At 36.1% G+C, this 17,268-nt stretch overlaps 1 protein-coding gene across 1 annotated transcript; it reads left to right on the forward strand.

Moving 5' to 3' along the window:
- The first annotated feature begins 767 nt into the window (after window positions 1-767).
- On the forward strand, window positions 768-8,558 carry FGB (fibrinogen beta chain). The gene is made up of 8 exons (XM_005556120.5): window positions 768-889; window positions 3,539-3,730; window positions 4,220-4,403; window positions 5,324-5,551; window positions 6,141-6,254; window positions 6,931-7,056; window positions 7,261-7,546; window positions 8,165-8,558. Exons 1-8 carry the CDS (start codon window positions 776-778, stop codon window positions 8,394-8,396), a joined length of 1,476 nt encoding a protein of 491 aa, XP_005556177.1. The 5' UTR covers window positions 768-775; the 3' UTR covers window positions 8,397-8,558.
- The last annotated feature ends 8,710 nt before the right edge of the window (window positions 8,559-17,268 follow it).

Genomic DNA, 17,268 nt, shown 5'->3' on the forward strand with positions numbered 1-17,268 from the left:
GTTTTTATAAATACTGGAATATAAACTATATAATAATAAAATAGAATATTAAAGATGTATTTAATTATCATCATAATTTTGATTCAGAAATCTATAATTTATCAGTTATCTTAATAATGTTTAGAATTTGCTGAACATTTTACCTTATGTGAATTAAGGACAAAATATAAATGTTCAGAGCAAAAAAAAAAAAAGTCTTTCTGATGTTTGTCCTTCATAGAATAGGATATGAGTTTGTTATTTTATTATTTTGATTAATGTCTAAAATAAAAGATAAATACATTATGATATAACATTACTCTTGATTTTAATTATCCCTTTTGAAATAGAATTATGTGATTGTCACTAAACATAAGCATTTATAGTATATCATTAATGAGTCACTATTTTAGTGGTTGCTTTGTCAGTAGGTCAAATTTACTAAGCTTAGATTTGTTTTCTCACATATTCTTTGTGAGCTTATACAGTTTCCACATTAATTTACCAGAAATAAGATACACATCTCTCTTTTAGGAATGCCCTAACTTCCCATCATTTTGTCCAATTAAATGGATTGAAGATACTTAATGTTTCTAAGCTAGACCGACAGAGAATAATAGTTGTATGACAAGTAAATAAGTTTTGCTGGGAAGATGTTGCTTAAGTGATAAAATGGTTCAGCCAACAAGTGAACCAAAAGTTAACTATTAACTAAGGAAAGGTAACCATTTCTAAAGTCACTCCTAGCAGAGTACCCAGATATATATAGGATTGAAGATCTCTCAGTTAAGTCTACATGAAAAGGATGGTTTCTTGGAGCTTCCACAAATTTAAAACCATGAAACATCTATTATTGCTACTATTGTGTGTTTTTCTAGTTAAGTCCCAAGGTGTCAACGGCAATGAGGAGGTGAATTTTTTAAAGCATTATTATATTATTAGTAGTATTATTAATATAAGATGTAACATAATCATATTATGTGAATAGTTATTTCAATGAAATTAGCATTGCTTACAGTTATGAAATTGAATTGTTAACCTTTGATTTATTGTATTTAAAGAATGTTTCATAGTATTTCTTATATAAAAACAAAGTAATTTCTTGTTTTCTGGTTTATCACCTGTGTTTTCTTAAAATGAAGAGGGTTTAGCTAATGTAAGTTGTGCTTTTCTCACTTGCTATCCTGAGTACTGTGATTTTCATTTACTTCTAGCGATACAGGATTACAATTAAGAGGACAAGATCTGAAAATGTCACAAACTATAAAATAATAAAAGAGCAGTATTTTAAAACAAAAAAACACTGGTGGTAGGTAGATTTTTCTTTGGTGAGCGAAGGTAGTATATTGTTACTGAGATTATTATTTATAAAAATTATAACTAAACCTAAAAGCCAAATACGTCAAGTGTAATGATAGAAAATGAAATATTGCTTTTTTCAGATGAAAAAATTTAAATTAGAGGTAGTGTGTATTGTTATTATTAATAGTTATGAAGCACGGTTCAGTCTAATTTATTTGTAGAATAGTTTGTCCTCAACTATTATTTTTGCTGAATTATTGCTGCTAATTTTCAGTTACTAAAAATACAGAAATGCGTTTAGGACAATGAATATTTAAGAAATTTAAATTTTATCATCAAATGTATCTTGGCAAATTTCTTACGTATAGCATAGTATTAAACTAGAAATAAGAATACACAGTAATATTTAAATGAAGTGATTCATTTTGGATCATTATTGAGTTTCAAGGGAACTTCAGTGTTCTAATTATCAGACTCGACGTGTAAGAACATATAGTTAATCTGCTTGTATGTGTAAAAACATGTGGTTAATCTGGTTAAGTCTGGTTAATCATATTAGGTAAGAAAAATATAAAGAATGTGTAAGACTAAATTTTTGTAAAGTACTCTGCAAACCATTTTCACATTTCTGTTTACCAACTAATCCTCACAGAGATAGTTTAGTAGTTTAGGGGTTTTGATTATTCAACAAGTGGCCTTCATAATTTCTTTAAGTGTTTTTCTTTAAGTATATAATTTCTTTAAATATTTTTTAAAATTTCCTTTTCTCTAGTAAAGTCAGACCATGCATGCTACCTCTCTAGTGGCACTCTTAAATAAAAAGAAAATAATTTTCTCCTGCTATAAATTTATTTGTAATAAACAGATGAATCACATTTCTTAAAATCTGTTTTAGAGAGGGTAAGCTCTGACTAGGACCATGCCTTCAATGTGAAATATGTATATATCCTCCAAATCTTTACATATTAAGGATTTATATAGTCAACTGGTTAAACAGGAACATCTGGAGCCAGCCTGGCTGGGTTTTAATCCTAGCACCATCTTACTAAATGTTAAATAATATTATAACCTAATGAATAAATGACAATACAATTCCAAATAGAGTTCATCTGATGACTTCTAGACTCACAAAATTGCGAGAGAGCTCAGTTGTTGCTCAGTTGTTCCAAATCATGTCATTTGTTAATTTGTAATTAAGATCCAAAGGATGTAGCTACTGACAAAAAAATATGAGAATGTAGTTAATCCAAATCAAAACTTTCCTATTGCAATGCATATTTTCTGCCTCATTATCTTTTAATGTAATATTTTAAGTTAGCAAGTAATTTGAATTATAATGCACAAGGCTTGATAATTATTTTAAATATAAGAAAATCATGGTGTTTCATAAAGAAATCATGTAGGAAATTTCAAGATAATGGTTTAACCAATAATTTTGTTGATAGAAGACTAAAAGTGAACTTAGCAGTGGAGAGGCCACTTAAACTGTAGTACTTGTTATGTGTGAATTCAATAATAATAATAACGAGCACTTATTATTGCCAAGTACTGTTCTGAGGGTACCACATGCAATAAGTTATTTAATCCTTACAATAATCTTGTAAGGCCGATTCAAACTGTCATTACACTTACTTCGCAGATGAGAAAACTGGGGCATGGATAAAGCAACTTGCCTGAGGTCCCATAGCTAGTGAGAGGTAGGGTCAAGACTTACAAGCAGCCTAGCTCCAGAGTACCTTATGAGGGTCAAAGATTGTCTTATTACAAATACATTCTAAGAAGAATCAACCTTTAATAAGTCTTTAATCTCTCTTAAATATGTTTGTATATGAGTCTAATCATAAGTTCACAAAAATGAAAGTAGGGAAGTGATTAACAATAATCATAGGAATCTAACAATCCAAGTGGCTTGAGAATATTCATTCTTCTTGACAGTATAGATTCTTTACAATTTTGTGTGTTCCTATGTATGTTTTAGGAATATGAAGTCATTACTATTCATAATCTGATACAGCTTTGTCGTAAGGCCTCTCTTTAAAAACTACATTGCATCATAGTTTTTTGTGCAGTTGGTCTTTCTACTGTTACTAAACAGTAAGCAACCTACAGATTCACTATCACCAACCAGCCAGTTGATGAATCTTAAGCAAATCATCAAGCTTGTGATAACCTAAATTATAAAATGAGGGTGTTGAAATAGTTACATTCCAAATCTTCTATAACACTCTGCATTTTATTTCTGCCTCGATCCTTGTAGAGCCCCTTCAGTGGCCGCGGTCATCGACCCCTTGACAAGAAAAGAGAAGAGGCTCCCAGCCTGAGGCCTGCCCCACCGCCCATCAGTGGGGGTGGCTATCGGGCTCGTCCAGCCAAAGCAGCTGCCAGTCAAAAGAAAGTAGAAAGAAAAGCCCCTGATGCTGGAGGCTGTCTTCACGCTGACCCAGACCTGGTGGGTGCACTGATGTTTCTTGCAGTGGTGGCTCTCTCACGCAGAGAAAGCCTGTAGTCATGGCAGTCTCCTAATGTTTCATTGACCTGCATTACCATCATTGTTATTTTGTCTGTTTATTTTAGAAATAAAATTCAAAACATAAACATATTGGGCCTTGGGTTAGGCTTTCTTTCTTGTTTTCTTTGGTCTGGGCCCAAAATTACAAATTAGGATATGTGGGTGCCACCTTTCCATTTGTATTTTTCCCACTGCCTTTGTTCAGTTGGTAAAATTTTCATAGCCCAATTATATTTCTTCTGTGGTAGGGAATATTTTAAATCTCCACAAGAGTATGATGATGACTTTCAAATTTCTGGTCTTACAGAAAACCAAGTAGTAAGTTTTTATGTTGGCTAATCATATTGCTGAATTTTCCTATGTGCTATTTTAACAAATGTCCACAACCCAAATCCTTCATCTAATGCCTGCTATTTTCTTTGTTTTTAGGGGGTGTTGTGTCCTACAGGATGTCAGTTGCAAGAAGCTTTGCTACAACAGGAAAGGCCAATCAGAAGTAGTGTTGATGAGTTAAAGAACAGTGTGCAAATTGTTTCCCAGACCTCCTCTTCTACCTTTCAGTACACGTATTTGCTGAAAGACATGTGGCAAAAGAGGCAGAAGCAAGTAAAAGGTAGATATCCTTGTGCTTCCTTTTGATTTTCAGCTATAAAACTGGAACTGTTGACTGCCACGAGAATGCATGGCTGTGAGAAGATTAACATTTCTGGGTTAGTTAAATAGCATTCATACTGCTTTTGGGCACCTTCCCCTGCAACTTGCCAGATAAGCACTATTTAGCTCTTATTCCAAGTCTGGCATCAGCAAGTATGATTTTCTATGAGAAATTCCACTATGACTCCTTATTTTAAGTATACAAGAAACTTGTGACTCAGAAGATAATATTCACAGAGTGGAAGAAAAACGCTAGCATTTAAAGTTTCAACATTTGAGGTTTTGAATGAGAGAGTTATCCATAATATATTCAATCGTATTGTGGATAATGACACCTAACCTGTGAATCTTGAGGTCAGAATGTTGAGTGCTATTGACTTGGTGGTTAGAAAATAGCTAGTTCATGAGCCTCGCCCAGGCATCTCAGTGAGTAGCATACCAACAGTTGGAAATTTTCCAAAGAAATCAAAGAAATCTTGAGATCTTATAAATTTCAAGGTTCTGCTATACTTACGTGAAATGGATAAATAAATCAAGCATATCCACTCTATAAGATTGAACTTCTCAGATGGAAGACCCCAATACTGCTTTCTCCTCTTTTCCCTCACCAAAGAAATAAACAACCTATTTCATTTATTACTGGACACAATCTTTAGCTTTTACCTATGGTAAATTACTAGTATGGTAGTTAGGATATATGTTCATTTGTATATGTCATGGGCCAAATCATTTCCTATAAATATGACTATATATCATAACTGCTTGGTGGTAGCTTAGTGTTTATTAGTTTATTCTCAGAAAATCAAAATTGTATAGCTAAATACATTAGTTTTATGAGGCAAAAATGATGACTATTTCTATATAATTTCATTTTTCCAGATAATGAAAATGTAGTAAATGAGTACTCCTCAGACCTGGAAAAGCACCAATTATATATAGATGAGACTGTGAATAGTAATATCCCAACTAATCTTCGTGTGCTTCGTTCAATCCTGGAAAACCTGAGAAGCAAAATACAAAAGTTAGAATCTGATGTCTCAGCTCAAATGGAATATTGTCGCACCCCATGCACTGTCAGTTGTAATATTCCTGTGGTGTCTGGCAAAGGTAACTGATTCATAAACATATTTCTAGAGAGTTCCAGAAGAACTCACACACCAAAAATAAGAGAACAACAACAATAAAAATGTTGAGTGGATTTTCCCAACAGATCATAATGACGTTACAGTACATCACAAAAATATCCTTAGCCAGTTGTGTTTTGGCCCGGCCTGGCGCATTTACTGGTTTTGATGAGCACGACGGGGCACAGGATAATAAGGGTGGTAGTCCCAGGGGTAGCTGATGTGTGCATCCGCGTACTGGCTTGAACAGATGGCAGAATTGCAGATAGATATAGAAGTTTCTCCGTCTTGTGTGTTCTGGAAGCTTATGGATATTCCAGGACACAAAAGGTGGAGAAGAGCTTTTTACATCCTCTTAGCAGATAAACATCCTCAAAACTGAGCTGGATTTACGAAAGTAAAATGAAAATCTAATATTTGTTATATTATTCTCAAAGGTCTGTAATAAAACATTCCTTAGTAACTTATGTAATACTATCTTAAAGAATTGGTGACTAAAGACAAAGTAATTATGTAAAGACAAAGTAATTATATCATAAGCCCCTGAACATAATATTGTCTTATGTTTGCAGAATGTGAGGAAATTATCAGGAAAGGTGGTGAAACATCTGAAATGTATCTCATTCAACCCGACAGTTCTGTCAAACCATATAGAGTATACTGTGATATGAACACAGAAAATGGCGGTAAGTTTTCGACCGTTGTTGACCTGTTGATCTATAATTATTTGGATGACATAAAATGCCAGGAAACAAGGCCAGGCATGGTGGCTCATGCCTGTAATTCCAGCACTTTGGGAGTCCAAAGTAGGCTGATCGGTTGAGCCTAGGAGTTTGAAACTAGCCTGGGCAACATAATGAGACCATGAGTCTACAAAAAAAAAAAAAAAAATCAGCTGGGTTGACAGTATGTGCCTGTAGTCCCAGCTATCCAGGAGACTGAGATAGGAGGATCACCTGAGCCCACAACCTGGAGGCTTGATCATGCTACTGCACTCTAGCCTGGGTAACAGAGGATAGTGAGATCCTGCTCAAAAAAAAAAAAAAAATTAATTGAAAAGCCAGGAAACAAGACTTAGCTCTAATATCTGACAGAGCTGACAATGAGTAATTTGATTTGGAATTCAACCTGATATTTAAAAAGTTATAAAATATCTATAATTCACGATTTGGGGTAAGATAAAGCACTTGTAGTTTTCAAAGATTTTACAAGTTTTCCTCTCATATTTATTTCCTTATTGTATCTATTCTAGAGCACCAAATATATAATAAATGGAATGGACAGGGGATTCAGATATTCTTTTCAAAGTGACATTATTTGCTGTTGGTTAATATATGCTCTTTTTGTTTCTGTCAACCAAAGGATGGACAGTGATTCAGAACCGTCAAGATGGTAGCGTTGACTTTGGCAGGAAATGGAATCCATATAAACAGGGATTTGGAAATATTGCAACCAACACAGATGGGAAGAATTACTGTGGCCTACCAGGTAACAAACAGGCATGCAAAATAAAATCATTCTATTTGAAATGAGGTTTTTTTTCTCATTAAAAAACATACATTGTTGGAAGCCTGTTTTAGGCAGTTAAGAGGAGTTTCCTCACAAAAATGTGGAAGCTAAAGATAAGGGAAGAAAGGCAGTGTTTAGTTTCCCCAAATTTTATTTTTGGTGAGATTTTATTTTTTCTTTTAGGTGAGTATTGGCTTGGAAATGATAAAATTAGCCAGCTTACCAGGATGGGACCCACAGAACTTTTGATTGAAATGGAAGACTGGAAAGGAGATAAAGTAAAGGCTCACTATGGAGGATTCACTGTACAGAATGAGGCCAACAAATACCAGATCTCAGTGAACAAATATAGAGGAACAGCCGGCAATGCCCTCATGGATGGAGCATCTCAGCTGACGGGAGAAAACAGGACCATGACCATTCACAATGGCATGTTCTTCAGCACATATGACAGAGACAATGACGGCTGGTATGTGTGGCACTCTTTGCTCCTGCTTAAAAAATCCCACTAATATTACTACTCCGAATCATTAACAATGTTATAAATAGCTACCGTTTCCTGGGCACTTACTGTCAGCTACTGTACTAAGCTCTTTATGCATCACTCTAAAACATTTCAACTATAATGTAGACATTATTATTCTTATTTTACAGATGAGGTTTAGAGAGATTACATGACTTGTCCAATGTCACACAACTACCCAGAGATAGAACTAGAATTTGAGCACAGTTACTTTCTGAGTAATGAGCATTTAGATAAATACCTACATCTCTATATTCTAATGTGTATGTGAAAACTTTCATTTTCATTTCCAGGGTTCTCTGATACTAAGGGATGTAAAAGCTATTATTCCAGTATAAAGTAACCAATGCAGTCCCTAGATGGATTGGCCACAAAGGCCCAGTTCTCTCTCTTTCTTGCTATAGGGCACAGGAGGTCTTTGGTATATTAGTGTGACTCTATGTGTAGCACCCAAAGGAAAGAGTACTGTGCACACGAGTGTAGCACTCTTTTATGGGTAATCTGCAAAAAGTAACTTGACCACTGAGTTCTGTTTCTAATAACCCCAAACACATTTTCTTTCAGGCTAACAGCAGATCCCAGGAAACAGTGTTCTAAAGAAGATGGTGGTGGATGGTGGTATAATAGGTGTCACGCAGCCAATCCAAATGGCAGATACTACTGGGGTGGAAAATATACCTGGGACATGGCAAAGCATGGCACAGATGATGGGGTAGTATGGATGAATTGGAAGGGGTCATGGTACTCAATGAAGAAGATGAGTATGAAGATCAGGCCCTTCTTCCCACAGCAATAGTCCCCAATACGTACATTTTTGCTCTTCTCTATGTGACAACATTTTTGTACATTATGTTATTGTAATTTTCTTTAATACATTATATTCCTCTAAAACTCTCAAGCAGATGTGAGTGTGACTTTTTGAAAAAAGTATAGGATAAATTACATTAAAAATAGCACATGATTTTCTTTTGTATTCTTCATTTCTCTTGCTCACCAAGAAGTAACTAAAAGTATAGTTTTGACAGAGTCAGTGTTCATAATTTCAATTCTGGTTGACTGTGAGAAGTTTCAAATAAGGAAGAGGGATTTTTTTTATCCTTGTTGCAGGAAAACCATGAGGGAAAGGAACAACTGATGTTTAAAAGTCCACTTTAAAAATTACATTTATTTATGTAGGATCTGTCAAAGAAAACTTCCAAAAAGATTAATTAATTAAACCAGACTCTGTTGCAATAAGTTAATGTTTCCTTGTTTTGTAATCCACACATTCAGTGAGTTAGGCTTTGCACTCGTAAGGAAGGAGAAGCGTTCACAACCTAAAACATAATAAACTGGTCTTGAATATTTGAAGATTTAAAATCTGACTCCAGGCCAGGCACGGTGGTTCATGACTATAATCTCAGCACTTTGAGAGGCCGAGGCAGGCAGATCACGAAGTCAGGAGTTCATGACCAGCCTGACCAATATGGTAAAATCCCGTCTCTACTAAAAATACAAAAATTAGCCGGGCATGGTGGCGTGTGCCTGTAGTCCCAACTACTTGGGAGACTGAGGCAGGAGAATTGCTTGAACCTAGGAGGCGGAGGTTGCATTGGACAAGATCGCGACACTGCACTCCAGCCTGGGCTACAGAGTGAGACTTTGTCTCAAAAAAAAAAAAAAAAAAAAGAAGACTCTATTCTACCATGGAAAAGCCACCACTCTGCCACTTAAATAGACATCGGGATCAGAGATTCCAAGAGGATAATCTGGATCAAGTCTTCACCAAGTGTTTTTTAAGGGAAATAATGAAATAGGGAGCAGAATGTGCTTATTGCCCATAGAAATGAGGTCTATTCTTGTCCTCAGTTAGGTTTTTTTTTTTTTTTTTTTTTTTTTTTTACATAGTTATACCAGAACTAAAGTAAAAGTGGGTTTTCTGTTCTTTCTAATTCTCCCTATGAAATGGGCATATCATCTCAACGCCTCACTCCAACTGCCCATGGGCAACCCTATGACCCTAGGTCCTTCACCCCTAGTGTATCATCATTGCCACCCATTTTTATGGCACTTATTGTTCTTAAGCTTATCCTCTTAATCTTTGCATGTAAGCAAAACTCATTAATTTATATCTTGGAAATGGTACTCCTCTCTTTGATTACTTATCAAATCCAACTTTAACTTTTGACCTGGTTTCTCTGCCACAAGTTCTGTCCCACTGGAGCCTGACTCACCTACCGCTTTGCCATCACATTTAATAGAAAACTCTCATCAAGTTACTTTCCTGCTTAACATTGGCTCCTTGCTATCTATATCCAAATTTCTTAAATTCAAATTTTTCAGTTGGAGGTAAAAATGGTCCCAGTACCATTTCCTGTTCCCTTCACTATAACCTACATTTTTGTCACAATAAGTTTTTCACCATTCCAGGACAGGTCAGGCCCTTTAAAAATTTCAACAGCTTATTGAGATATAATTGATATAAAAAAATCCTGCACATGTGTTGTGCTGGAGTCCTGTTGATTCCAACAGGGATGGCATCGTGTCCAAGAAGAGACCCGGAGCCAGTGAATGGGAATAGGGTTTATTTAGGACTTAAATACAGATGTGGTCCAGTGGCAGTGGGCTGGACAGGACCACTACTATTTGTAAAGAGTATGCAGTTTATATAACATTTCTACTTAGCACTCTCCATCTAGCAACCTCCATTTAGCCCAAAATAAAAGACCTTGGTTCCTTGCACATACTGCATTCCAAGGAACAGGCAGGGAGTTCAAGTGTCCTTCACAGATAAGAAGTGAATCTCTCTGGGTTGGCCATTCCCAGATTCCTTAGTTTAGGACTCTGAACACATATTCTTCTTAGACCACACAGTCATTCTCAAAGTATTCTTGAGTTATTGCCATCAGGTGCATCTACCATACAAAGTGTTAAACATATACAAGTTTATGATTTTGGAAATATACACACGCCCACAATATCATCGGCACAATCAAGATATTAAATATATCCATCACCTCCAAAAATTTCCTTATGTTCATTTATTTTAGTTTTTCATGGTATGAATGTTTAATATGAAATATTATCAACAAATTTTTAAGTGTACAATACTGTATTATTAATTTTAGGCACTATGTTTTACAGCAGATCTGTAGAACATATTCATGTAGTATAAATGAAATTTTATCTCCATTTCCCCCTACCTCCCATCCCCTGGCAACTACCATTCTATTTTCTGCTTTAACTGTTTCAGATACCTCATGTAAGTGAAATCATACAGTATCCTTTCGCACTGTTGTTAGGGATGTAAAACGGTGCAGCCACTATAGGAAGAAATGTGGAGGCCCTTAAAAAATTAGAAAACAATTCTAATTACCATATGATCCAGCAATCTCACTTCTGGGTATATATCCAAAAGAATTGATACCAGAATCTGGAAGCAATATTTGTACATCTATGTTCATTGCAACATTATTCTCAATGTTCAGGTCCTTTTATATGATGCCCTCTTTGCAGCAATGTCTTCCTCCCAACACCATGTGACAAACTGCTATTTGTTTTTTGTTGTTGTTGTTGTTGTTTTATTATTATTATACTTTAAGTTCTAGGGTACATGTGCATAACATGCAGGTTTGTTACATATGTATACTTGTGCCATGTTGGCGTGCTGTACCCATCAACTCGTCAGCACCCATCAACTCGTCATTTACATCAGGTATAACTCCCAATGCAATCCCTCCCCCCTCCCCCCTCCCCATGATAGGCCCCGGTGTATGATGTTCCCCTTCCCGAGTCCAAGTGATCTCATTGTTCAGTTCCCACCTATGAGTGAGAACATGCGGTGTTTGGTTTTCTGTTCTTGCGATAGTTTGCTGAGAATGATGGTTTCCAGCTGCATCCATGTCCCTACAAAGGACACAAACTCATCCTTTTTTATGGCTGCATAGTATTCCATGGTGTATATGTGCCACATTTTTTTAATCCAGTCTGTCACTAATGGACATTTGGGTTGATTCAAAGTCTTTGCTATTTGTTTTTAAACCTTGCTTTAACTGTCACCGCCCAGAGAAGACTTTCTAAAACCCTTGGGCAAATTTTGTTACTTTTTGACAATGAATGCCTGAGGCCTATCTGTTTGGTATAACGCTTTCCTTCACTAACAATGAGCTCTTATCCAGCTTTGATTCCAGAATCGTCAGCCTGTCAGAATGGCTAATTTTCATCCAGCATTTGTGAATGCTAGATGGCTAAATCCACTGATGTTCAAAGTCTTGAATATCCTCCTTTTTAAATGTAGAACCCATTTTCTGATAAAGCCACAAACAGAAACTTAACATGCAAAATTCTTGAATATGGAACTTTTGGGGCAATACTGAGAGTCGCAAAAGTTCACAGAATGAAAGATGGGGGTTGGGAGGACTGCAGTCCTCAGACTTTTGCTCACTCCTTACGTGTTCACAGAGGATCAAAGGAATCCTTAGAACTTGAAGTAATGCCATAGAAGAAAAACCACTAAAGTAGGTAATCTGATGGTCAATTCTTAGTTAATGTACAAATAGAAAAAACGCAGAGACCACTCCCAGGTAATATGTAAGTCTATCTAGAAAGAAATGCACTTTCTTGGCTGGGCACAGTGGCTCCCATCTGCAAACCCAGCACTTTGCCAGGATGAGGTGGGAAGATTGCTTCAGGCCAGGAGTTAGAGGCCAGCCTGGCAACATAGTAAGACCCTGTGTCTACTATAAAACTTGTAAAAACAAACAAAAATACAATAACAAAAAAGAAATGCACTTTCTTAAGGCGTAATTTGGTAAGAAATGTTATGTGTCTGATTTTGCCCATTCAGGCATCACGATTTTGAATATAATAAAAAAGGTAGCTTCCCTAGTTAGAATATATAAAACAGTATTATATAACTCATGATTTTAAGATAATAGAAAGATTAGCTGAAAGTTTTTAATCCCACACTCTGGCATGAGAACTATTATATATATATATATATATATATATATATATATATATGTGTGTGTGTGTGTGTGTGTATGTGTGTGTGTGTGTGTATGTATATATATGTAATTATACAATTAGGACTGAAAGTCTGCTACAAACTATAATGGATATATGCACTTGGGACATAAGCCTCTAGTTCCTCTTTATTTATGAATCAAGAGAAACAGCTAACTCAGGAATTGTTTTTAAACTGACTACAGATTCCCACCATGGGGCAAAAAGATGGGTGATGTGACACATCACCAGCTGCAGTAGCTCAGCTCACATTTCTCAGCATTACACTCTTAATATCCTGTATGCTGATCATTTAAACCTGCTGACACCTATAATCCCAGCACTTTGGGAGGCCGAGGTGGGCGGATCATGAGGTCAGGAAATTGAGACCATCCTGGCAAACATGGTGAAACCGAAACCCTGTCTCTACTAAAAATACAAAAATTATCTGGGTGTGGTGGTGTGCACCTGTAATCCCAGCTACTCGGGAGGCTGAGGCAGGAGAATCATTTGAACCCAGAAGGCGGAGGTTGCAGTAAGCTGAGATCACACCACTGCCCTCCAGCCTGTGTGACAGACTGAGACTCCGTCTCAAAGGAAAAAAAAAAAAATGCAGATTTCTTGGTACTAACCTAGGTTTATTACATCAGATTCTCTACAGGGAAAGAGCCTGAGTCTCCATTTTAAAATAGATGTCCCTGAGAGTTACTGATCACTGGTTGGGTTTGAGAGTTACTGATAGAGGCCACATTTGTATTTACCCGAGACTCCCTTGATATTTCTTACCCAGTATCCTTTTCACTCAAATGGTGACCATAAGGCAATATTTTGAGCAAATAGTCATCCTTAAAGTTATCCTGAATAACTTCACAGGTGACCACTGTCTATGTTTAGGACTGGACTTGGGTTTAATATGTTTCCAAATGCTAGAATCACTGGGTTTAATATGTCTCCAAATGCTAGAATCACTATTTCCACTATACTGGTGTTAGTCTCTGGTGATTCTCTAGCTTGGACTTCAAATTCTCTTGAAGTGTAGAAAAGAATTACAGATGTTACCTCTCATATGTACATAGAACTGACACTTCAGTTTTTGAATTCCATCCTCCCCCTCACTGTTGCACGTGATCTGATGCTCTTGCTTGAACTTCTTGTGGTGTGCAGTTCTGCACCAAATAGCAATGAATTGGTACATAGTAATGCATACACATGGAAAGTGGAATCAGGCTGGGTTTTTTTTTTCGTTTGTTTGTTTGTTTGTTTGTTTCTTTTCGAGACAGAGTTTTGTTCTAGCTGCCCAGGCTGGAGTACAATGACGTTCGCCATCTCGGCTCATGGCAACTTCTGCCTCCCAGGTTCAAGCAATTTTCCTGCCTCAGCCTCCCGAGTAGCTGGGATTACAGGGACACACCGCTATGACTGGATAATTTTGTATTTTTAGTAGAGACAGAGTTTCTCCATGTTGGTCAGACTGGTCCCAAACTCCCGACCTCAGGTGATCCACCTGCCTAGGCCTCCCAAAGTGCGGGGATTACAGGCATGAGCCACTGTCCTTGGCCAACTGACATTTATTTTAACAACATTAATTGTGGAATTAAATAATGGAAGTAGCCCGTATTCTTTGTAGACATTTTGGGAAATATAAAAATGATTAGACCCATTTACAATTTCAGCACAGGCAGTGGAACAGCTAATACCTTCATTTATGTTTTTCGTCTTACCCTGTACATGTTTTAGTACCTGAATTTTTCACGCTGAGTCACAAAAAGTTTTCCATATTATTTAACATTCTTCTATAGTATCATTTTCTGTAATTCACTTTTTAAAGGCCATATAATATTCTATTATGGGAATTTATTTAAACAGTCTCCTCTCATTTCACATTTACGTTTTTTCCAATCTTTTTCTATTAAAGAGAGTACTGACATTAATATCCTTCTCCATAAACCTTTTGTGAATATATATCATATAACACATTGTATATGTGATTTATAATATAAATTTATTTTATATTTTAAAATATTTGTTTTATAATATTGTTTATACATTATAAATGTATATTTATAATATAATATTTATTTATTTATTTCTAGGATAAATTACTTGAAGCAGAATATCTGGAGGAAATAAAGGTTTTGGGCTCAGCACAGTAGCTCATGCCTGTAATCCTAGCACTTTGGAAGGCTGAGGTGGGAGGATTGCTTGGCCCAGGCTGCAGTGAGCCCTGATTGTGCTACTGCTACTGCACTACAGCCTGGATGACAGAGTGAGAACCTGCCTCAAAAAAAAGAATGATTTTGGCGTTTTAAACTTAAAATATATATATATATAAAAATATAGCCAAGTAACTCTCCAGAAAGATTGTACCGATTTACCTCTGATGCACAGAATTACATACTTAATTTTTATTTTTCTTCTCCATCACTAATATTATGATTAAAATGTTAGTAATTACTTTAATTTTCATATCTTGAATTAGTAGTACAAGCAAGAGATTTAAAAATATTTAATGACCATTTTACTATCTTTTTTGAATTGCCTATCCATGTCCTTTGCTCAAGTTTCTTTTTTTTCTTTTTTGTTTTTTCTTTTCTTCTCTTTTTTTTGAGACAGGGTCTCGTTCTATCACCCAGGCTGGAGTACAGTGGCGTGATCTTGGCTTACTGCAACTTCTGCTTCCTGGGCTCAGGTGATTCTCCCACCTCAGCCTCCCAAATAGCTGGGACCACAGGCATGCACCACCATACCTAACTAATTTTTTTGTATTTTTTGTAGAGACAGGGTTTTACCGTGTTGCCCAAGCTGGTCTCAGACTCCTGGACTAAAGCGATCCGCCCTCCCTGACCTCCCAAAGTGCTGGGATTATAAGCATGAGCCCCCGCGCCTGGCCCTTTCCTCAATTTTCCATTAGCAAAGTCATCTTTTATATGAATTACTCATTATATAATATGTAGGATAGCAATCAGAAACATGGTATTTTCTTCTATTTATACAAATATTTTCATTTGTAAGTGATTACACTGGGAGTCACATTCTTATGCAAATAATCTTAACTGGTACTGATGTTCACCATCAGACCCTTTCTTTTCTTCTCCCAACCAAGATGTGATCAACAAGATGCGATACACCTTTTTGTTTGTTTTTTGATTCAATTATATTTATTTCTGCCCCAAACTTTTTATTTTGAACAGTTTATACGCCACAGAGAAATTGCAAGAATTTTAATAAATACCTCTCTGTCCTTCTCCTAGTTTCACCCATTGTTTGTCAAAAGGAGATACTTAAGTGCAGTATTGCAACAGCTTATGTAGACATGCAACCTTGAGGTCATAGACCTATGAGGGATTGAGACAAAGGTGAATTTAGCAAATATTTTCCAGAGTACTCTGCTGTAATAACCACGTACCCATCTGCAGCAATGACCTGGTGAACAGGGAGACTACTGCTTAGTAACAGAGCAATTCTCAGCTCAAACCTGGCAGGTTCTAAGTTTTCTTGCCTCTGCGGTTTTGAATGGTTGCTCTTACTATGTGAAAATGGAAGACATCATGTCCTGTTCACGTTTAAGAATTAATTGAGATTTCCCCAGGAGCAAATTCTTCACGATACTGCTTTCCTCAGTGATATTTAATGCCTTCCCAGCCCTCATCCCCAATTAATTATTTTCCTCTATAAATGAGATTTATAAAGTACTTGGAATTCCATTAAAAAGAGGTAATCTGTAAATTAGATAAATGCATAAACAAATACATCAACTATAAGATATCTCAGAAATGGTTTCTGTGTAAATTTTGTCATCCACAAGCAACTTGTGTTATTTTCATGGCTACTGAAATTTAAATGTGGCTGCTTCCCAAGCTGTTTCAGCAAGTAATAAACATTGTATTATTTTATTTGCATATAACAAAGCTTTAATTTATGATTGCATGTGCTACATTGACACCTTGGCATTTCCTTTCAGGCTTTTCAAGACATGAAAAAGATTAGTGAACTTGGCTGGATGGGTCTTTCTGTTCTGATTCACCAGCTGCACCCCTAGCATCAGCTAACTAACTTGGAAATATATTTTGTTTTGGTGGGAAACCTATGACAAAATATAATTTGATCAGTGATACCACTGGGCCAATAATGAAAAGCAGATGCTATATACAATAGTGTCATGTTTATTTATGAAGTGTAGCATCATTATCCCAGAATGAATAATGAATGAGGCATGGAACTTAGGTGGTTAAAACCTGTAAGAACAATACCGTGGGCTTCATCCCCAGGTGTCCTCCTTATCATCACATTATTTCACCTCCTTAAACTACTATTTACTCACCTGAAAAATCAGTTCATAAAATGTTCTCACCTTCATTAAAAGAACACTAGTAATAATTGATTATCCATTAAAAGTATCCACATATTTGGGGGGAAACTTGAAATTCTTTATTCTAAAGAGTTTCCAGGAACTAAAAGTAAATACATAAACACAAGACTTGGATTAAAATGTCAATAATATCTTTTAATAAGAACCCAAATCTTAGCTTCATTATATTATGCATTCTGTAGAAGGTTGAAACAGATGATAAGTTCCTTTTTTATTTGTTTTGTTTAGCTTTGTTTGAAATACAGTTTCCTACTGTTGCCCAGGCTTGAGGGCAGTGGCACAATCACGGCCCACTGCAACCTCAAGCTTGATCTCC

Source organism: Macaca fascicularis, chromosome 5 (assembly GCF_037993035.2).
Source record: "Macaca fascicularis isolate 582-1 chromosome 5, T2T-MFA8v1.1".
NCBI lineage: Eukaryota > Metazoa > Chordata > Mammalia > Primates > Cercopithecidae > Macaca > Macaca fascicularis.